General features: G+C 33.8%; 1 protein-coding gene and 1 long non-coding RNA gene across 3 annotated transcripts in view; one reads left to right on the forward strand and one right to left on the reverse strand.

Annotated features, from left to right (window-relative positions):
• Positions 1-24520, forward strand: part of LOC138703431 (5'-3' exonuclease PLD3-like) — a 270911-nt gene that overhangs the window by 192474 nt on the left and 53917 nt on the right. Inside the window, exons 1-3 of one of the 2 annotated variants that reach the window (XM_069831286.1) lie at positions 10166-10359; positions 10488-10624; positions 23941-24090. In XM_069831286.1, the coding sequence (XP_069687387.1) occupies positions 10336-10359; positions 10488-10624; positions 23941-24090 (311 nt within the window). In that variant the 5' untranslated portion in view covers positions 10166-10335. Of the gene's footprint in view, positions 1-10165; positions 10360-10487; positions 10625-23940; positions 24091-24520 lie in introns of those variants that run through there. The other variant, XM_069831285.1, reaches the window with a different exon arrangement.
• Positions 6704-14415, reverse strand: LOC138703435 (uncharacterized). The gene is made up of 3 exons (XR_011333158.1): positions 14303-14415; positions 7926-8220; positions 6704-7755 (listed from the first exon to the last, which is right to left on the reverse strand). It is a non-coding gene; the product is annotated as an uncharacterized lncRNA (long non-coding RNA).

Raw genomic sequence — 24520 nt, forward strand, 5'->3', positions numbered from 1 at the left:
GTGCTCATTACAAACAATACAGCAGAACTAAAGCAGAACACACCGCCATGACACAACAGTGCACGATGTCATTCGTCTGCTAATTTCCGCCCTATACAAGAACCAATCAGATTCACTGATGGCGGCTGATGGAGACTGCCACCATCTCTGCAAGCTCATGGCACGGGTGCAACATCGGTGGAGCATCAGTGACGCCATCGGTGAAATTCGGAACACCGTGATGTCATCAGATTGCTCAGCGCTGAGATTCGGAATACGCAAATACACAGCCACTAACCACTTAAACGTTCCATGCAATTACAGGAATTCTACGAATTCTTTGCCTCTTTTTTTTTCTTTGCCGTTATTAGTTTCTCATTTCTGATATAATATTCTTTCTGGTCCTCTGAATAAGTTTAACTCTATCCAAAATTAATCTATTTAAAATGAAAACCTTCGAAACACTTTATTCTGAACTTAATGTCTACAATTCAGCGAACATTGCTTTCCCATTTTCGAGGCTACTTTAAACATTATAAATTCATAAAGCACAGAAACAATTCAAAGTTTGTATTTTATGAGTATGTGCAATTGTTCAGCAATGTCAAACAGACGAAAGATATCGCAACATGACATCCGTAAGTTCAAGAATTCTACTGTAGTACCAGGAAATGGTTACTGTCGCTGTATGACGTCCCACTGTCTCTAAGTCTAAATGAAGGAACTGTTTCGCAGCTGTGTAAATGCACCACTTTATTGTCTGCCACAACATTAAATTAGCGGACAGCGGCCTTTATTGCTTTCGTCAGTCTATGATGTGACAGGTCAGTGTCTCGCGTGTCGGTGCTTCGCCTTGGCTGAACTCTAGCAGTCATACTCAACCTGTTGCTCAAGAGCATCAAAATGCTCGCGTGACTGTAAAGAACGCTTCTTGTGTCAACCTCTGTGCTTGATGGATCTTTGTTAAATAGCGTTAACTTTTAATCTAGTATTCTGACCTGCCGTTTATAGTTTTACATTATATTCACATTAGAGAAACTATAATAATGATGATGAAAAAATCAATTTCGAGATTTTCCACTCGTTTTCAACACCTCATACCGAAAAGTAATTTTGGATATGCAGGGGCCGTATTTTTTTTTTTTTTTTTTTTTTTTTGGTAATAGCGATAAGCTGGACTCAATCTGGACATGGACACGGAAATTCCGACTTAAACTAAATCCAGAAAAATCACAGTCAATCATTGTGGGCCATTCACGTTTGTTACGCACTATTACCATACCAAATTTGTCCCCGATTAAAATATACGGCACCGAAATTCCGTTCAGTGAATCAGTAAAGAATCTAGGTATTTATATGGATAAAAGTTTAAATTGGAACATTCAAGTTGCAGAAACCTGCAAAAACGTATTCTCATTAATCCACTCGTTTAGGCGATTTAAGAATTTTCTACCCTTTTCCATGAAAAAAAATGTTAGTGTAAACGCTCGTGATGCCCCACTTCGATTACTGTGATATTCTGCTTACTGACCTAAGCGTTACTTCGGCGTAGAGACTACAACGTGTTCATAATATGTGCGTCCGTTTCGTCTGCAATACCCGCCGGGCTGATCACGTAACACCATCTCTCGAAATGTTGTCCTGGCTCCGTCTAGAAGATCGTAGGAAAATCCACTGTCTTTCCCTTCTCTTTCACATATGCAATTCTCCACTCCTGTCTATCTTGCGTCTCGTTTTCAAAATTTATCCGCCCATCATAACCTAGACACACGATCACAACACTCCTCAATATTATCCATTCCCTCCCACCGAACAACCTCATATTCATCTTCTTTCACTGTGGCTGTTCCTCGGCTTTGGAATTCCCTACCGAGTAATGTCAGGGACTGTCAGACATCAAACCAATTTAAGAATAGACTAACGAAATATTTTCTAACAATTCTTGTTAACAATAATAGCTATTTCAGGTTTCTCAGTGTTTAATGATTATATATATATATATATATATATATATATATATATATATATATATGTGTGTGTGTGTGTGTGTGTGTATCACAGAATAAATATTTATATTATCTCATTATTATTATTAATATTATTACTATTATTTTTATTATTATTATTATTATTATTATTATTATTATTATTATTATTATCACTATTTCTTACCAATGTTTATTATTGTCACACTAATATTACTTATCCAACTTTCATTATTTACTCTCATGTTGTTTTATGGTCTAGATATTAATGTAATAACTATGTAACCAATTGTATTCAATTAGAATTAGAGTCTGGCTGGGCGGAAGAGAAGGCCTACTGGCCTTAGCTCTGCCAGATTAAATAAATTATTATTATTATTATTATTATTATTATTATTATTATTATTATTATTATTATTATTATTATTATTATTATTATAAGCGCGAACTTTTCCATCCGGGATGTCCATGTGAGGTCCAGAATCGGATTTATAGTCGAGTTGCGGTCCCGGAAGTTTTAGGCGATCGTCCATGTGCGGCTGGAAATACGTAGCTTATGGTATGAATATAAACAATATTTTCCTTCATATTTTACAGATTAGGGCTATACTACACGAACGTTAAAAATGTTACGTTGACAGGCGTTGGTAACGTGTGAAAAATGTATAAACTACACGTTGCGTAGTTGCGTTGACAGGCGTTGGTAACGCATGAAAAATGTATAAACTACACGTTGCGTTAGGGACGCTGTGTTTGGTTTCAGAACTGCAATGGATGTTATACAAGTTGCATATGTAGCTCTGCTATGACGTGTTCAATTTATGTCTGTCTCAAAAAAAGAGGAAAAGAAGATGTGAATTCATCCCGCAAACATTAAGAGACTTTCGACAGGAAAGTTTTATACAGTACTGCATTTGAAAATCACCGACAGTATTCCGACAAGTTTTTTCTCTATTACAGAATGTCAATAAAACGTTTTGATGATCATTTGGATTTAATTTCTCATAAAATTAGGAAAACTGATATTGTAATGAGGAAATCAATTCATCCTGTCGTAAAGCTGGTTGTAACATTAAGGTAAGTAATAAAATTTGCCTTAATTTGCAATTACTAATTTTTATTTTATGCATAATATGTTGAAAATTAAGAACATTAGAAGCTGCAGAAAATGATTATATTTTTATTTTATGCATAATATGTTGAAAATTAAGAACATTACAAGCTGCAGAAATCAGTACTGACTGAAATTAACAATGAATTCAGAATCATTTGAACCATCGGCAATAACACTCAACAGCGACATATCTGACAATTGGGACATTCTTGATGTTGCCCGTTGCTCGACAAGCAGGTTTCTGAACACTTCAGAAACTTTGAAACGGGCTTCAATTGCAAGCTCTGGAGGTGAATTGTCCATGATTTTTACAAATGATAATAGGAAAGCTTTGTTTCCATCCTTGTCATTCTCTCTGTCTTGTCTTTGTCTGGCCACGCTCTCTGATAATATATTTGTAACATCCCTTGTTGCAGTTACTAGAATATTTTCCGATTTTTCTTTTCTTCCTGTCCCTGTCGAGCGAAGAGATTGTCCCGATTTTGTTTGGGTATCGTTTACATTACTCTCATGACCCGAAGTAGTCTGAGAAATAATACCATCCGGTATGTCATCTTGTTTAGGTGGAGGTATATTCGAAATGGTTACATTCTCACCAAGAGTACGGTAGGTAGTAAAAACTGCATTTGCTTGACAATATCCACTCTGTTGTTGACGTTACGTTGGTGACGCACATGGAGTATGAATACGTTTGCAAAAGATGGCGTTGCCAACGCAGACCTCTGCGTTGAAACTTCCCAACGTCGAAGCAACGCAACCAAACGCAGCATTTTTAACGCTTGTGTAGTATAGTCATGCAATTAAACAAGCGATCATATTACCAAAAACCAAGTTCCTATAAAAGAACGTTGTCAACGCAACGTTTTTAACGTTCGTGTAGTATAGCCCTTAGGACTGCCTGTAACAATGTGTAACAATGCATTACTGAATATGAACATTACTGTCGGGACATTTATTTAATTTAGCCTATTTATTTAGTAGATTTATTTCTACTGGCAGAATTAAGACCATAAAGCCTTCTCTTCCACTCAACCAGTATTAGAAGACAGCAAATATAAAAATGGCAGAAATACAGGAACAATATACTTACTTATAAATGGCTTTTAAGGAACCCGCAGGTTCATTGCCGCCCTTACATAAGCCCGCCATTGGTCCCTATCCTGTGCAAGATTAATCCAGTCTCTATCATCATATCCCACCTCCCTCAAATCCATTTTAATATTATCCTCCCATCTACGTCTCGGCCTCCCCAAAGGTCTTTTCCCTCCGGCCTCCCAACTAACACTCTATATGCATTTCTGGATTCGCCCATACGTGCTACATGCCTTGCCCATCTCAAACGTCTGGATTTAATGTTCCTAATTATGTCAGGTGAAGAATACAATGTATGCAGTTCTGTGTTGTGTAACTTCCTCCATTCTCCTGTAACTTCATCCCTCTTAGCCCCAAATATTTTCCTAAGAAGCTTATTCTCAAACACCCTTAATCTGTGTTCTTCTCTCAAAGTGACAGTCCAAGTTTCACAACCATACAGAACCAACATATGTTTGCGACTTTTATTTCAGTTAATTTGACAACCACTTGGTATCGGCGGTACTAATGTATTTTCTTTATGGATATTGTATGCACTTACTTTTACTAGCCTATCTCTATGCCTAACGAAAAAATTATAAATTAACAAAAAGTTTTATATTAAACGTAACACAAGACAATTAACTGAAAACTTACTTCATGAAATACTCACCGAATTGACAACTTATTTCACGAAATACTTACCGGAATAGTGACAGGTTTAATGCCGAAATCACCCATTTTATTTCACCAAAAAACACTGTCCCTATGGATATGAAGTCTGTCTGTATTCAGTGATTTATCCTTAACTATTGGCCTGATTTTGTTTATATTCAATATCTACGACTTAATTTATTTATCCGGGAATTATACACGTTAAATATGATAATTGAATCAGTCATTTAAGAAAGGGCTTAATGGCATATTTTTAAGAAAATGGTTTCTTCACATATATTGGTGCATAATGGGTAGGTACATGATTCTACACTAAATGAGCTCATTTCCGCTCAATAACATTGGTTCTATAACTGTCTGAATATAGCATTCGTTTTAAAAGTGGCTTAACTCCTGGAATTGAGGCCTTTATAAAGTGAATTTGCCTTGACACCTATACTAAAAGCCAGGTTATGAACCGACTAAACAGGAAGTAGTTGCCAGGGCGAGACGAAAGTGCGGGTTAGAGGGGTAGCCTGTGCAGCGATGACACGTTGTGTATGGGGGGGGGCGGAGGGAGGAAGGAGAACGGAGCTTTTCATTGGACCTCACGTGAAAATGTCGTCTGCTAACGAAAATCTGGCAACGGAATCACGGAGACAGTGTAGCCAAACTTCCCAGTCCATTTGCAGTACCACGTGCATTACGAGTCGCATTTCGTACGAGCGTCATTAGCTCGTGCTTCCTTAAAAACAGTAATTTTAATTACTAATATTGTTGACAGTGTTATCGAGAACTATAAACAGTAGTTATTTTAAACATATCGATGACAAACGCTGAACATGCTTTGAATCTCGCGCCACTATGTAGCAATAGAGCTCACAAAGAGAGCAACAGAACGTTGCTTCCGGTTTAGTCGGTTCATAACCTGGCTTTTAGTATAGTGACAAACATAAGAATAATCTGGTAACAGTTGGTTACCAGTTCCAGCTGTTTCAAATAAACATGGCGTCTCTTGGAGGAATGCAGTTATTTGTAATGAGAAGAAAAAAAAAAAAGAAAGGTATAGGCCCTATGTATTAAGCAAAACTATAAAAGTGGAATATGTAGATATCATTGCAAATACTTCAAAAGAAGGGAGATTTGTTGTAAAATTGGTATCAAGTGATGATATTAAGGAGGTTAGTAAATGATGGCAGAAATACAAGAGAATCTGCTTGTCAGTAGAAACACAATCGAGAGAAACACCCCGTGATCAGAAAGGAAAACTGCAATCAACAATGTTCAATAAATACAAGTATGATTCAAAGAATCCAGGGAAAGTATATGTTTCAGCATTCATCGGAGGTTTGATAAGACACACTTTTGATTTGAAGGTATTGTGAAACTTCCGGATCAATGTGCCTACAGTGAAAAAGTTCCCATTAACGTTAAGAAGATTGAGGATTTGTCTAAATTAATGTGCTACATACCAGATGAACACTTATGGGACATCGTAGCTTGGCCTACTAGCAGCGCAAGTGGTGATGATGCATAAAGGACATTAAATTTATTGTTCATTTTTTTCCGTTGTTCTTAACAATGTATTATAATTCTGACACAATATGTTAATATTTGTGTTTCTGTGATTATGAATATCAGAATGATTTCAGTGAAATGAAGTAGAATTCATTTTTCATAATTTTATTCTCAAAATAGGAATTTCCTTTTGAAAGGGCTCAATTCCACAATTTTGAATCGATATAACAACTTATCTGAACAAACTTTACTTGTGTTTTACACATCTAATGCTAAAACTATTGATTATTATAGGATAGGTATGTAATTTTGTATCGAATATTGCCATGTTTTTATATAATCAGTTTTTTCTTTCTCCTGAAAAATTGGAATTTGTGCCATTGAGCCCTTTCTTAAATGACTGATTCAATTTTACTAACAATTTAATGAACCTTTATTTGAAATCAAAAACATACAACGACGTTCACACACAAGAAGGTCATACAATTTTCTTTATGATCTTTCGTATTATAGTATGCACTCTTCCCGAAAGAAAGGACAGACAGATTTATTTTGAAAATTATTGTAAATATATAAAATATAACGCTTCATTTTGAACTAGGTCTTGAAATTATACATATTTTATTACGAACTCACTTTAATAATAATTTATAATATAATTCTTATATGATTAATGACAGTTCCATGTTGATCTTATGTGCTTGATGTAAGCGTTTGATTAATAGCATTTCCACTTAAGCTTCCCACCATGTTGAAATAAAACGGGCTCATTGTAAAAGAACCATCACCTTACTCGTTTGCAGCACCAATAGGCTTAATGATTGACTGAAAAACGTTAGCGTGGAATTATCTCTGAAGTTTCTCATAACTTCTTACAAAATTTCAACTATGATATTTGCAGTTTCTCCACGAATTTTCGCCATAAGTTCTTCAAGGTTTCATAGTTTAGTTGCGTATACCATACTTTTTAGGTACCGCCATACACATAAGTCCGGGAATCGTGTAGGCCATGGAATGTATCCATATTTCGATGACATGATTCCTAAACAAGTTTTCCAGTGCATTCGTAGAGTTGCCTGCAGGGTGTGCTGTTGTACCATATTGTTGAAATCAAGTTGACCTGTTGCTACAAAATCTTCTCAACTGACCACTTAAAAGTGTTTCAATCATTCTCACATAACAACCTCCATTAACAGATGTCGCATGACCATTGTCATGCTCAAAGAAATTATGGTTTATGGTCCAATAGTTCCTTTTTATGTGACAACACTTCCGTTACCTTCTGTGAATGCAGAAACCAGTTACCGTGGATTTTCCTGTGCATAATAACGCAAGTGTTGTTTGTTTACGAAGCCGTCTAAATGAAAACGGACTTCATCAGACATCCAGAGATTGGGAAGAAAATCTTCATCATTTCTGATCTCATTCAAAAACCTGTCACAACAACATGATTATTTAAGTCATGAGAATTTAATTTATGCAAAATTTACAACTTGTATGTGCGAAAATTTAAATTTTTCACTATTATTCGACAAGAAAAGATGTGACGTAATTGTTGAGGAAAATTTTGTAAGTAAAATATAACAATTACAAGTAATAATTACATTATATTTCAAGTATTCCGAGACAAATTCCAGCAGTGCTTTCATTATAGCTATGTGAAGTGTGGAAGGACAGAAAGGTGGGCACTAAGTCACCTCCTGCCACGTCAGTGGCTCAAGCGTTGGAGCGCTGATCTTCCATCCAGGCATTCCGGATTCGACCACCGCCCAGGTCGTGATGGAATTTGTAGTGGACAAAGCAAACGTTGTAGAGGGTTTTCTCGGGGTACTTCAGTTCCCTCTATTATTCCACCAACACTCTCCATCTTCCCATCATTTCATCTCTTATCTTCAATATCTAGTTAAAAATAGACTGGGAGTGAACTCTTGAGGGTAATATGGGTTTCTATTATTGATATACAAGGTGGAAGTGAAATAGCCTTGCAGATTTTCGGAGCGAATAGCTCATGTTGTAACAAAAACTAATATCATCATATTGGTGGAAAGTTAAAATTTTTTTCTCAAACGTTTAACACCCACTTATTCGGTAACTTTACTATTGCGAGCAGGATCGTGATTTTTGTCCATATCGATAGGAAATCTAATAAAGAATAATTTATTCAATTGGCGTGTTTCAACAGTGTGGACGGTTTTCCTGTACATTTAATTTTAAAAACCTCTAATTTCAAGCCACTGCACATGCGAGCAGGTTGCAACGTCGCGCCAGAGAACAATTCACCTAACGAGACACACAGAGTTCGCTGACCTCTTACATCTGTATCACGAGAAGTGTGTTTTAGCGACGATGTTGCCGGACTGCTGAAACAGCAAACTTCATTTTCTAAATCGTGCATTTAACCACAAAACGTAATATAGGTTTTCTATTCATTTAAATGTACCCTATCGTCCCTTTCAATCAGTAAGGTTATTTCACTTCACTCTGTAGAAAGGGGTTGGGACTCTGGACCTTGGGGCTTAATACTCGTCTGGGTATGGAGCGGCTTTTTCAGAAGTAAGACAGAATATATGTTCAAATCGGAACCTGAATAATCCGGAACCCTGTCTATTTTGGAACAATTTATTGGTATTCGTATGTTTTATGTGTAACTTTTCCTGAATAAAACGGAAACTGTTCAACGCGGAAACTGAAACTGTCTGCTACTGTTCAAAACGGAAATAATATTTTTGACACGCTATTTTAATGTAAACTATATTTTGAAGCAATGTGTAATTTGAAGGAATGTGCGAAATATGTAGGTCACTAAGATAAAAACAAGTTTTATTTGCAAAATTTTAGAGGGTGCGAGGGTGTGTTGGCCTGGCAGTTATAAATTGTATTATCCTGTTGACTAGGCAGACAAGTTCATTCAAAGATTTTCAATGCTTGACACTCGTATACTGTCATACCTGGGAAGAACGCAAATGTAGTGATTTTGCGAAAGAAAAAAAAAAAAAGTTGCGTAAAAATGTATCATTAAGTGATGAAGTAAAAGTTGTCGAGTAAAAGGAAAATGAGAAACGAAGTGTATGGGAAATAAAATTGAAGTTAAATTGTGGAAAACTTAAATAAAGACTGTATCATGAGTGAGTCTTTTGTGGTTAGTAATGGTGACTAAAATGAAACAGAAAAAAAAAAAGCTGATTATGTGGAAATAAACGAGTGAGTGGGTTCTTCATGCCCTTTCAAAGATCATGCTAATATCTGGATCTATTCTGCAAAGCAAACCTTTGAACTTACAAAGAAAGTAGATAAGTCAGAATTCAAAGCTTCTAATGGATGGCTCCTAGCCCAATTAAATAATGTGCTGTGATATACAATACAGTATTATAATATAGTGTTAGATATTAAATTCACTGTGATTAGTAAACTTTAATAGTGTTTATGAGTGAGTTACGATAGTGAGATTTTCATCAATATGATTTACCAATGGAATAAGCGACAGAATGCTGATTTAATGCCAGTAGTGTTAAACGGAATATTTTGTGGCGTGCCATTTTCTTCTTCATTTATAAAATTGATAAAATATTCCATTTTAACTTCACACCTGAATAATACGGAAACCTGTCCACAACGGAAAAAAATTAGGACCATGTCACTTCCGTCTTGAATAGGTTTTACTGTAATATGGTGTAAAAATCCGTCCCGGGTCCGGCTCTGCTAAGCCAAGCCAACCCACCTCCTTTCATTCCTCTGTGTAATTCCCGAAGCGTCATGTTCAGAAATAGATGTAGTAACATATCTTCTAGTTTTAAGAACTTTGACAGCTTCTGCCAACACCCAACTGTTTAATCAGTTTGTCTGTACTCTGTAGCCAACTTACGAAACGGAAAGCATAAAGTACAACGTGTGTGTGTTTATTTATTTATGAAACATTGACATGTTTTGATAACAGTATCAGTATATTCAACAAGTGGACGTTATTGTTATTAGATAGTATGAACTACGATTAGATTTGAATCATATGTCTTCATAATGGTGCAGATACAAATAGGAAAGGTATGAACGTATATATTATATGGAAATTATTTAAGGTTAAGCTTTAATTTATTATGCATGTACAAATGTAAGATAAAATGTGATTATTCGTGGTAATAGCGTGGTCAATTGTTTTTGTTTTCTTTTAGCAAGCTGTAAAGCAAAGCAGTGGTGTTGGATGTGGCAGGCTTGATGGTGTCTCGGACGATACAGAATTTGAACTGTGGGATTCGCGGTTTATGCTCCGCGGGGACCATGAACCTGAAATTGGTTACAAACATGCCAGGTAATGTGACTAGGCTTAACTATCCAGCACGGATGAGTTCCGCTTGAATTACGATAGGCCAGTTTACATTTGTATGATGATTTGAAAGTACAGTAGGCCTAATGTTCAAATTCTATTAAGATTGTCCAGCAGTAATTGAATATTTAAACAAAGAACCCGTATTTCCCTTGGACATAATTCGCTTTGTGACATTGTGCAAATGTAAAGAAGTTCTCAGTGAAATAGGCTATAGGCCTATAGGATATGCGGAGATTACGAAAATAATACGTGCTACCAATCACAAAATTTCTTCTCCAAAACATAATTATGCATGTACGACCATAAAAACGGTTCAGTCTGAGACTCTAAAAACTGCGCAATACTGGCGAAATAAGGACAAACTGTTTGCTGTTTTTATTTTATTTTATAAGGTGTCGAATGCGCGTTATTAGCGAGTATAGGGAACTGGTAGCAGTAACAGATATTGAGTTCTAACGCGAATGAGTTAAACATGTGCTGTTGGTCTATCAATAGCTACAGATATAGAAACTTAGGAGCAACAATAATTCACCATATTTATGAGGATGATTAGGCTAGCCTGTTACTTTAATGATAATGCATTAAAGTATCTTAAATTCAGCATTTGAGAATTAAAATCACACTTTTTGGAGGAATTCAACTTTAAAAAATATTTTATACAAAGACCTATACTTTTTCTATGCGATAACTAAATGTATGAAGAAAGAATTAAAATATTTGAATAGAGCTAGGCAATTTTTTTACAAAAAAAAAAGTGCACACAAATGAAATTAGTTTGATAAGAGGTATTTGGCACAAGTAATGTTATGATCATCTTATATTTGAGTTTTATTCATGTTACCGTACTTACTTTACAACAGAAAAGGATTAATTTAAAAGATAAGTTAGGCCTACTATAATTTTATTATTGACAGAAATAAGAAGATGCATGTTAAGCTTTATTGTATTGATCACTTTTACGATCCTGCAACTATATGATAAAAGATATCGATAGTTTTTTTTTTTACTTTCTTAAATAAATAATTAAAATCACAATTTATCAAAACTGCAGAGAAAGGTGAATTCCCTTTATTTCTTATAAATAAAAGAGATAATAAAAGACAGATTTACTTAGGCCTACATATGAATAGCTACACAAAGCTAGCCAATTTCAATGAATCTCTGTATATATTTCATTGTGCTCTCCTTGACCTTTCTAAAAAAAATGCATATACTCTCCTCATTCTGCAATATTCTGATAGAAATTCTGTTCTGTTCTCTAGAATAACTAGGAAATTGGTACTAGTAACTTAGTGTATGCAATACTAGATAGTCTCTTGAAAATCATCTAATGTAGGTTCGCTTGTACACTTCAATATACAATAACCTATACAGGAAACATGATAAACTCCGCTTTATAAAATTGAGAACGAAGGTATTTCCTAGAGTAAAAGGCGACTAGCGTGATGTTGATCACATTAATTTCTAGTGACAATGTCCAGAAAACGTAAGAGACCTTCCTTCTGCTTCAATAGCATGTATAAGTGTAGGCTTATGGATATTTTGTCAGACCATTAATTGGCACTTCTAAAAGAAATCAATGGAGATGAAATAAAGAAGAAACAGTGTTTGAAGATGAATCAGAAACAGCGCTACATAAAAGTTACTACCAAGAAATGGGGTCCAGATAGGCCTACTGAATTAATACCGAAATTAATATTTATTTTGTATAAGTTAGCTCTTACATTAATCTGTGTAGTTTCTCAGATAAATCTGCAGGATATCGTGGTAATTATTTTATCATAGAATTTTATCGTATAATCTTCGATGTCATGATTTAGAATTGAAGATTATTTCAATTTTCATGTAGGCTACAGACCCCATTTTCTCACCAACAATTAAAGCTCTAAGATCATGAGAACTTACGACGGCCAATATATTTAAAAATGATTTCAAAATAAGTATAAAGTTGTCTACTGGTACGCTATTTCCTGTACTTCGTAAATTCGTAATTATTTATTTTTCACGGCGTCGTAGGGTTACCGTATTTCGCACGTGGTATAGCGTAGTGATTGTGACGACGATATTGCACTGTGTCTTATTTTTGATCAGGAGTTTATTTCCGTAAATATTGCGAGTTAACAGATTAGGTTAGATGAAAGGATAGAATAGCTATGCGACATGTTTTTATCGGTTATTTTAAGACGCTTTATCAACTGCTATGGGTATATAGCATCTGAATAAGATGAAGGTTAAGGGGAGACTCCACTGAAAATCATGAAAATAATAATAAAAAAAAAATTATTGACTATTTCACGTTTTTAGAATGTATTTTTCCATACCCCAAATGGATTTAGTTCAATTCTAATTATAAATATGTTTAATTTTTTTTAATTAAGGCTGTAAGGGGGCGTAGCATTTAAAGAGCTGTCAAAATTATTTTTTCATCAAAGAATTCTATTTTAAAAATTTCTGATCACAAATCTTGTAACTTTTTGTTCTAAAGTGAACTCCCTGAAGTTACTAGATGAATGTAGCGGAGGGAAACTTTCAAATCCATTTTTCCGTAAATTTTTTATGCCAAATATTAATCAATCTGGATGAAATTTTTACTGCAAATATTTGTGGGGTTTCTATGCATTTATTTTGCAAGAAATAGTGCTAGTTTATTTTATTAATCAATTTTTTCATGAATTATAGAAAAATAACATATTTAAAATTCAGAAAAAAACTGAAAGTGAATAAATAAGATATTTCATAAAATGAATGCATAGAAATGTTTCTCTATGTCTTGTGAATGTAACCAAAAAAAGGAAACTTAAAAACTGAGATCTTCTCCAAAAAAGTTGGGTTTGAAATATATATATATATATATATATATATATATATATATATATATATATAAAGGAAACTTAAAAATTGAGATCTTTTCCAAAAAAAAGTTCGGTTTGAAAATAAAACATTTGTGAGTTCAAAATTTTGATTTTGTTAGTCCATTATATAGTAAACATGCTCTCAAAATTTGATTGAAAAAAGTGATTAGAGAAAAAGTTGTCATTTTTAGTGGAATGTCCCCTTAATGCCAGCGAAATGAGTCCAGGGTCCAGCGCCGAAAGTTACCGAACATTTGATCTTAATGGGTTCAGGGAAAACCCCGGAAAAAAACTCAACCCAACCAGGATTTCAACCCGGGCCCACTCGTTTCACGGCCAGGCATGCTAAGTGTTTCTCCACAGTGGTGGACTTAAGTAACATGTGATCGAGGATTGTGACAAGGTTGTCAGATGAGGGCATAGGTGATAAGGTCAGAATGGGTTAGATGAGAGGTAACTAAATTACAGGAGACCGTGGACCGACAACTGTGACAGATGTCTGTCGCTACGATCTCCGCACATTTGACTATAGTTGGTGCCGCTAAAGTAAACAAATACCCGTCAATTAAACAAAATATACGACACAGATTCACCACGGTACATATATCATTCTGCAACAAAATGTAAGCCAAAGGACAACGGTAAATAACATTTATAAACTCATCATAGGCCCTACTAAATTATGTAACGGCTAACCTACAGTATATAGTAGGCTCTACGTATTGGTTAGATCATTCAGCCGACCTGTTTCCAGGAAACTCTTATGCATACCAACTTATAATTAAAAATTGCAACAGTATTTTCGTACCTCGGAAACTTATCTTCGTTTTCCTTCCCACTGGCATCCAATAAAGAATTTTTCTTTTAATTCAGACACACTCAACGTATACGTCTTCCTATTAACTGCGCACCGCGCTTCGAATCGAGTGTTTTCGAGTTCTACGAATCGAATTTAAATATAATATTTTGATACTCATTCTCACCAATCGATTATTTTTCTACCATTCACTACTAATATGATACCTATGTTATAAAATTTAGTTCCAATACCGGCACTTTTAAATTATGTTTGAAAAAGTTTCGTATTAAACTTTTCTAGGCCTAACTTCATGAAGCCTTCCAATAATTATGAATAAAAAATATGTATGATATAATATAATATCCCTTGACTTTTACTGGAAAAACTCTTAACTTCACAATGAAGCGTACCTAGTGAATCATATCAATATACATAGTACGGAAATAGTTAATTTTATAGTTTGCATACTTGAATAATTTTTATATGAACATCATTATTTATCTTCAGTTTTCGGACGAGTGCTTAAATTAGGCATAAAATTTACATTGCGCCCTGCAGGCTTTCTGAACTCGAAATGTACGGAACTGACAGCGAATTTAGAAAGTACAGATAACATCAAAATTTCCACTCTTTAATAATACTAATAATAATAATAATAATAATAATAATAATAATAATAATAATAATAATAATAATACACATGTTGTTTTACACACAGGTGGTAAGAGTTTATTTATATAAACAGATGCGTGAAATAAATCAAGAATACCGATATTTAATGTTGAAAATATTAATAAAAAAATAAAATTAAAAGATAATAAAAAATAATAATATAAAAATAAAATTATGCCTTAAATAATATAAAATCTACCTAATATAACTCAAACGGTAGCAAGTTCGGCTCAAGATAAAAAATTCGCTCGGGTGTAGGCTCGAATCCCGTTTGGCCTAATTACCTACTGTACTCCAACCACGAGAAAGTCTCCAGGGAATGAAGGGAAGCGGGATGATGCTGTGAATGAATGTTGATGTCATAAGATACCATAAGGTCACACACGTGGGTACTCATATCTCTATTGGCTAGCTCTGACAGCACAAACCATAACATTGATACAGACATTGATACTACCCTAGTTACAAAATTAGATCACAGTTAATCTCCTGGTCTTTTAATCTCTTCATACAGGAAATAACATATGCAGGAGAGCGCATGGTTTTTAAACTGACGTTATAACGATAATATTATTTATCTACTTCGTTCCAATAGACGACGCAATAGTAAGCACATTTCTTTCACGGTTGATCTCCTGGTTGGAGAACAGTAGTTGAGTTTTTTCGAAACTTTCTCCAACCGTAGGCCGAATGGCTGGTCATCCCATGGCGAATCCTCGGACTTAACTCTTCAAATACCATCTCGCTACCAATAATTCCGTTGACAAGTACAATAAACCTTCAGATTGTCCTGTGCGTTCGGAGGTGGTGATTCGTCCTTGATGGTCTCTTGTTACATGTTGGCCGTTGGATTCGAGATTCAAACCCAACAGAGGGCGATGGCCTTTTCAAATCCTTAGCATAACTTCTTCTGGGAAAGAAGTAAATCTTGAAGGTTTGTGTCGTAGATGTACGGCACTTAAACCATGTCCCTGTTCAAGGGCTCCAGACGAGATTCGTGTGACATTTTTCGCCCACGTTGAATTTTTAAGATGAATATCCTCTTCAGTTAAAAACAGGTTAAATAAACAACGGCTGCTACTCGTGGCATGTATCGAACAACATTAATTTTGAAAATTATTTTGGTCTGTGGTTCCGTCACCATCACGCTTCTTGCAACGGTTTATCCTAGTTCTAATTTGGGACTTGGATAAAACATTAGAAGAAACAATAAACGCTTCTCTTCCCTTCCTGTGACAACGCAGGATATTTCAATGACTGTGCAGGAAGGGAAAAATAATTAAATTCATAGTATCGAACATTACAAATGAAGAGGACGCACGCATTATGAACACGCTATAGTTTCTGGGAGTAATCAATCCTGAGATCACTGAACAAAACGTCGCAATAATAGGTAGGGGAAACAGGAGTATCTCGCGAAGACCTATCAAGCACTGTTTTTTTTTTCATTATTCAGAGGAAATGCCCGAAGGCTAGCACCGCCGTCTCGAATGGGATTGTGTCTTACCATTTCTATACTTAGGAAGATTGTTGAAGTCGAAACAGATGACTTTTTTCTTTTTCTTTTTGGTAGATATTGTGACTGGGCTATGTTGCATCATCTGTCGAATTAGCCATATAGGCTTAAAGTTTCGATGAGGTCCTACTAGAGTGCCCTATCCCTCTCCGAAAGATTACTATGCCTCCTTAAATTGTTGCCATCTACAGTTATATGCCAGTTATAATATTACATCACACCATTTTACAGTGAATAGGCTACTACAGAAATTATTACGAATATTTAAATTGGACAGAAATGGGAAAACCCTGAGAAAAACCTTCAGGATCCTTGACTTTGCCCATCACGAATATGGCTCTGTCCTAACTGGGATTCGAACCTGGATCCCCAGTCATCGTGAGCCATGCTCTGTCAAATTAGCTACGAAAGTAGTGAGCACCATCTTTGTTTACAAATTCCACTTGGATCCATTGAGTTTCGAACCTGAGTTACCAGTATGGAAAGCCAATGCTCTAGCCCAGCGTTTTTCAACCCTTTTTCAACATGTGGCACACTGAAGGTGTAATTTAAAACCTTGCGACACACTCATAACAATCTAAACCAGTGGCTCCTAGCAAGGGAAGAATTTTGAGGGTTTTAGGACGGAATGTGTTTACTGAATGTTGACCTGTGCTGCGTTTGCTGAATGTTGATTCTTGTGGACTCACTGTTTTTACTACTCTTTTCACTTTTATTTTTCCAATTTTGCTACAGCCTTTACTATTTTAATTTTCTCGCGACACATCAGCGGATCATTTGCGGCACACCAATTTAAAACGGCTGATCTAGACATTTGGCTAATAATGTGTGTAAGCATTAAAATAATGATTTACTTGTATAAAAGGAATACTCTGAAGTGTAAAAATAAGATCTTTATTACACAGCTGTTCGAACTCAGAATCTGCCCCTGCTTCAGTGTGTGGGGAGAATAGAACAACTCTGTTGTCATATTATTGTGTCTGTGTACAATGTGTTTTCAATCTGGGACTTCCTCAACCAGAATATTACCTGAAATTAAGGAAAAAAAACTTGATAATTGCCACAAGAATCTTAATAACATGAACATTATAATATACTGGTATGTAACGTTTGTGGAAGTCCTGGTTTGCACGACAATGGACAAGAATTCACGCAACAGCACCATTGCTTTGTCTGTCTTTTTATAGCGTTTTTCATGGGCGGTGACTGATTATTCATCATTGTTGAAATTAGGCTTATAAGATATTTATAAGACAAACGGAAAATAATTTGGAAGACAGCACTTGGAAGCATTAGGAAGAGATATTATATCAACATAAGCGTCAGCAAGCTTTAGTCAGAGTATTGTGTTATCAGTATAATTAATTATAATCATAGAATTCAGAGTGCTCTAATTGTAAAGAATGTTTACAGTGTCAACATGTGATCTAGTGTCAGCGTGCTGGCTTCCAGATCTGGAGGTCCGTGTTCGATTCCCGGAAATTTTTTCTTGAGGACAGAAAAGTCTGGAAATTTGTATGGATGCTAGTGTACCTGGTTATTTTATTAATTAACAATTCTTCAAATAAAGTATAATATATCAGTACTCGCTGGGCTGAAACCTGAACACAAGTTTCAACGTCACATTGTTGACAAATAACACCATTAATGAGCACAACCAGAAAGCACTAGAGTTGCTAGAAATTTAACAATGAATTTAAAAAAAAACTTGGTTATATAGTCATCAAAGGGACTAATGAAATGTCACAATACTTGAATGTCGCTAATACGAAAAAATAAATGCAGTAAATAAAATTCAAAGAAAAAAATGCATTCACAATAATACGTATTTTGTACACCATCATAATTTCATTTGTAATTTTATACAGACCTACAATACTACAACATTTTAAAATACTTCAAACTTCTCTCTCTCTCTCTCTCTCTCTCTCTCTCTCTCTCTCTCTCTCTCTCTCTCTCTCTCTCTCTCTCTCTCTCTCTCTCTCTCTCTCTTTTTTTTTTTGAAAAATAAAAATACTGTACTGGATTGGAAAAAATAGTGAAATACAGAATAAAATACTATATAGTAAAGCAATTACATAAAATACATACAATACTTACAATATTAAGAACGTCATCATAGTCTGTTACAAGAAATGTAGATTGAAGGTTAGGTATATTATCGCGAAAAACAAAGGTGCAAGCGGTTTAAAAATGAAGTTTTATGTAACTATAAATATTCTGAATGGAGCAATATGAAATGTTGCTATACTAGTATGCCTACCTACCATATTTTTTCTTATAAAAGAAGAATAATAAAATTTACATCTCTGAACAGATCATATTCTGAAGAATGAAAACACTAATATCAGTCTTACATACACAATGCTTTTTTTTTCCGATCATTTTATTATGAACATCATAAAATCAAAATTTAAATGACACCCAGGTCTATTTTTAATATATCTGCACTTTTATGAGAGAGTTTAATATGGATTATAACAAATTTAATAAATGCAATTTTGTTACACCTTTCAGAGTACTGTAATTTTCTACAAATTAACCGAATACTAGGTACGGTACCTGTGAGTTACAAACCTACAAATCACTGCTCAGGAATTACTTTGAATAAAAATAAAATTATAAGCCACAATTTTTATAAATAAAATGAACTTAATAAATAGACATAATGTACATATTATAATATTAAAACCAACTTGTCAGTGATCATGGCAGGCAAAGCAAGATATTTATTTATGTAAATTATAGTTTTATAGTCTAACTATCTGCTTTAAAAATTCAAATATCTTGAAGCAACAGTAACAAATATAAATGATACTTGGGAGGAAATTAAACGCAGAATAAATATGGGAAATGCGTGTTATTAGTCGGTTGAGAAGCTTTTATCATCCAGTCTGCTCTCAAAAAATCTGAAAGTTAGAATTTATAAAACAATTATATTACCGGTACCAGTTCTTCTGTATGGTTGTGAAACTTCGAGAGAGGAACAGAGGTTAAGAGTGTTCGAGAATAAGTTGCTTAGGGAAATATTTGGGAATAGGAGGGGTGAGAGGATAATATTAAAATGGATTTAAGGGAGGTGGGATATGATGGTAAGGACTGGATTAATCTTGCTCAGGATAGGGACTGATGGCGGGCTTATGTGAGAGTGGCAATGAACCTTCGGGTTCCTTAAAAGTCGTAAGTAAGTAATTATCTACTAATCCACTTTATTTATTACAGAAGAAAATAATTAAAATATGTTTTCATAAACCTATTGATTTTCCATCTCAAAAATTGTTTTTAGACTTTAATGTTCTTAAAATAAGACAAATTTATTATATTGTATTAGTGAAATTCATACATAAAAGTCGAAATAATTATTAATTGTATTCTCATAGTTATGAAACAAAAGGTATGAATTCTTTAAGATTGTTTCAATCAAAATGCAACACTGCTACAGTATTTAATCATAGTAGTAATTTAGGCCCAAGAATATATAACAAATTTATATTTAAATATCCTAATCTTGTCAATTCTAATAGTTCTAGTATAGAATTTAAGAAGTTATGTATGGATTTTATAAAAATGTAAAAATTGTAAATTTAAATTACGTAGTAGACATAAGACAAATTGTATTATATACTTCTTAATTTCAATTCAGGAATCTGCTCCTCAGCACGAGTTCTACTCTTTCAGGGGCGAACTAAAGTTTTTCTGTTTATATTATATTTTATGTTACAATTATTAGCAAAATAAATAAATAAATAAAAAATAAATAAATCTGCTTTATTTAGAGTCAAGATCACTAAGTCAAGAAAGGAAAGAAAAGAATTAATTTATTTACAATTATGTTTCAGAATTTATCATAAAAATTCATTACTTTTGTCATCCAATGCAAGAACATGACTGTCAAGTTAATATTATCTTGTTATTGAAATAGCTAGAAAAAATAAAGAAATATTGCTATGAAGCTCAACTCATTGGTTGGTATAGGGAGATCATAGGCACTGAGAAGATACATTTTTAAGCTGGCTTCTTCTTTAAGAAACCAGTCTTAAGATTTAATTAATAGTTACATATTGCATGAAACACTACTAGTTCATAAGTTAGCTGACGTTCTGCTCATCCAAACCAGTTTGGGATTTTCAAGGTCAGCATAAGAATTAAAACCACAGCTGCAGCACAGCTACAAGTCAGTCTTTGACCGGCACACACTACAGCTAACTTGCATATTTCTTTTATGATGTGTTGCGGTTTCATGGATCATATCAGAACGTAAGCAAACAAAGTATCGATCTATGTAGCTTTAGTTCAATGCACTTGAACTGCATGTTTTGTAAACTTTCTTTGCTGGTGTTTATTGTTATAGAAAGACTATACTCTATATATATTTTTTTCATTGTAAGACCATTGTTCATTTAACTTTCGTAGCTTAGGAACTCTAATATATAAGTTTTAATTTAAAATAAACCATGACTTGGATCCCTTTTAACTTTTTAAAAGAATTTGTATTGTTCTTGGAACAAACAAATCATACTTGTCAAAAGACAGATATTAATAAGCATGCACCTTTTTAAACGTGGTAGTTATGGCTGGTAATGTTACAACAACTTGTATTTTCTCTATTAAGGAAGGATTTTCTGTACAGGAAATACTGTAATCAAGGTCCCTTGCATAACATTTAATCGAGCCTTGGATAGTTGCTTGTACAGTTCCCACAAAAATTAATTACTCTTATAAACAGTGTTTAGCTGTTTAACTCAGATTTTGTGAATTCTTCTTCCAAAATTTTCGTTTCCCCTCACCGCATTGCATGCATATTAAGTATAAAGAATAGACCATATTGTAATTCTGTGTATTTATTTGATTGCCTCAGTATATTTAGTGATTTGACTTTAGGCTAAAAATGATCAATGAGGATTATTTGTGAACCTCCACTCAAAATTCACTGTAAGCCACTCTTATTAAACTTTGGGTAAGTAATTACTTTCTTTACTATCAGTATATTTAAGTAAACTCCTCTATGTAAAAAATAAATCTTTATTCTGTATGCTCTTCAGTTCGTAATCATTTAACTCATGGCAGAAGTAAGTTGGTAGTGTATATTAATAAATAGAGACGAGAATTTCATGCACTATAAAATTAAAAAATATGCATGCATTCATGTTCTATCAAACTATGATACATGCACGATCAAGCAAAAAATACATTATTAAAATATGCACTTTCATTTTTGTGCCAAATTTCTTATTTCACTTTGGGGGGGGGGGCACAGTTAATAACTAACAACATTTCTAAAATGGTTTCTCTGAGATTCTTGCACTTGTCAGTCAGTATGTTTTTGTAATTAGAGTGACTACTCTACATAAAAGGAAGTTATGGGTGCAAACTTGAATGAACCTTTTTCTGTTTTTTTTTTCTTTTCCTTCTTCAATCCTGATTCCTTAAGCTAAAATAAGGGACACAAAAATCGAGAAACTGAAGTGTCCACTCAAAATCATTAAAACATGCATTTAAACTGAATATAATGTATATTATATGCATGATTAAGCTAAAAATTGCTTAAATATTCATTATGCATGTTTTTATCCCCAAAAAGGCCAAAACATGCAAATATGCACGGAAAAAGTACACATATTTGGAACCAGAAAGTAATGAAATGGATAAGTACTAAGTTTGAGCTATGTCCTATGTTCCTATAAAAACATGCATTTGCATGGAATTCTCGTCTCTATTAATAAATTTAAGCGTAATAGAACCCAAAATAGTTATGAATATGTATCTTTGAATTTCTTTAATAATATTAATGTTAAAGATTTATCTTATGCATTGTTTACAAAGACTGTTAAATCTGCTCTGCTGGCAAAACCTTTTTATAGTGTCCACAAATTTAATGGTATTTGGTCATTTAAATTTTATGTAATTTAGTTTTATCTCATTGACATTGCTGTCCTTTGTAATATGTACACTAAAAAAATTAAATTATGGTTTATTTAACGACGCTCGCAACTGCAGAGGTTATATCAGCGTCACCGATGTGCCGGAATTTTGTCCCGCAGGAGTTCTTTTACATGCCAGTAAATCTACTGACATGAGCCTGTCGCATTTAAACACACTTAAATTGCATCGACCTGGTCCGGGGTCGAACCCGCAACCTCGAGCAGAGAAAGCCAGTGCTATACCGACAACGCTACCCAGGCCGACAAATATCTGTACAGTATGTGACAATAAAATTAAAATCACAAAAATTACGATCATTTTATATAATATAAAGTGATGGAACAAGAATAGAGAAGAAAGTGTCAAGTGTCAGAAGAAAGTGTAATGAGAAACACTAAATTGTAGTGAATGAATATCAGAATGAAATGAGAGGTGAAAAGGAGAGAAATCAGTAGCGAAATTATGTGAATTGAGAACTAATATGAAGTAGTGTTGTGGAATTGGGAATAGCAACAGGGGTATTAAAAGTGTAGTAGTATTGTAGATATAAGTACACGGAAAGAAGCAATAAAAAAGGGAATTAGGAAGTAGAAACGAAATGAAAGGAATAGGTATGTAAATAAATATAGAAGAGAATACTAGGGAAATAATAACGGATATAAGTGTTGTAAAACAGAGAAAATGAAAATGTATACAAAAAATTATGGAAAATGGCTAAGAAAAAAGAAATAAGAGTGGAGGTGAATTTGAGAATAGAGATAGAAAAAGATATTCATGATAATGAGAATAATAATAATAATAATAATAATAATAATAATAATAAATGAAAAGAATATGCAATATGTAATAGGAAATAGGGTAAAGCAAGGGAGACAGTCTAGTTAGGATAAAGAGAATAGAAGAGGACAAAGAGGGAAGGATAGGTAATAGTGTATTTAGAATAGTAGGATATGAATTAAACGGGAAATATGTTATTACAAAATAGACGATAAGATTTAGACAAGATGATGGCAAAGAAAAAAGATAAAATGTTAATAATAATAATAATAATAATAATAATAATAATAATAAATGAACATGGATGATATGTGGGTAGATATTAAAGTGATGGTGGATCGAAAAGCAAAAATGTAAAGGTCCACCATAACTATGAATTGTAAAGTTGGTTGACTAATACAGTGTATAATATATGAAACAGTGATAGTAGCTGCCTATAGAGATTGAAGCCTAGACTTTCCGAATATTACGTGAATTTTATATAGCTTGTCGTCCATTATATTACATTCAGATTTTGCCTATGAGATGTGTTAAAAATGTACCTTACTGTATGTACAGTTTCTATTGGCTTACAATAAAATTAGGAATAGAAGAGCAATATACATCTCTTCACATATTAACAGTATCCACCTAGTTAATTACAAGTGAATGTTTAATTTCTTATTGTCTAATTTTCAACCAACTTTCTCGGTAATTTAATGTTTCTAAAGTATATGAATACAAATGTACTATTATGACATGGTTTCTTTTTCTTCTGTAGGTGGGGTCCCCGCGGGTGGTGCAAGCCTTCTTGCATCCCCATCACGATCATCCTGATTCTAATCGTATTAGTAGTGTTGCTTCCACTGATGGAACAAAAAGAAGTTGACTTCATAAAATCAACGTCCGTATCCTGTCCAGACACCTGCAGGTACGAATTCAAATTTTCATTTTGGTAATATTCAAGAAAACAAAGCTTATACCATTATCTCTGTTCTCTTGAAAACATATTTGCTGTATTCAATTGAAACCTCAATAATCTTAGTTATGAATATATATGAGATTTCATAATTCACAAGCATAATCAGACCGAATGTATGTGTTGGCATTACAAAATGTTATTTTAGAATGACCATCTTTGAAACTCAAACATCTTACCCGTAAGTCCCGCATTTCTGTTTTCATTCAAGTTTACGAAAAATCAATTTTATAACTGAATGCTTTAAAACGAAGTAATAGAAGAAAAATATTGTAAAATAATGGGATTTTTGTTTACAAACGGTATATTGAATGGTTTCAAACAAAGTGAACTGCAACCACATTATAAATAGACAGTTTTTTAAACTAATATCTCATTTTCT

Source organism: Periplaneta americana, chromosome 7, assembly GCF_040183065.1.
Source record: "Periplaneta americana isolate PAMFEO1 chromosome 7, P.americana_PAMFEO1_priV1, whole genome shotgun sequence".
NCBI classification, from domain to species: Eukaryota; Metazoa; Arthropoda; class Insecta; order Blattodea; family Blattidae; genus Periplaneta; species Periplaneta americana.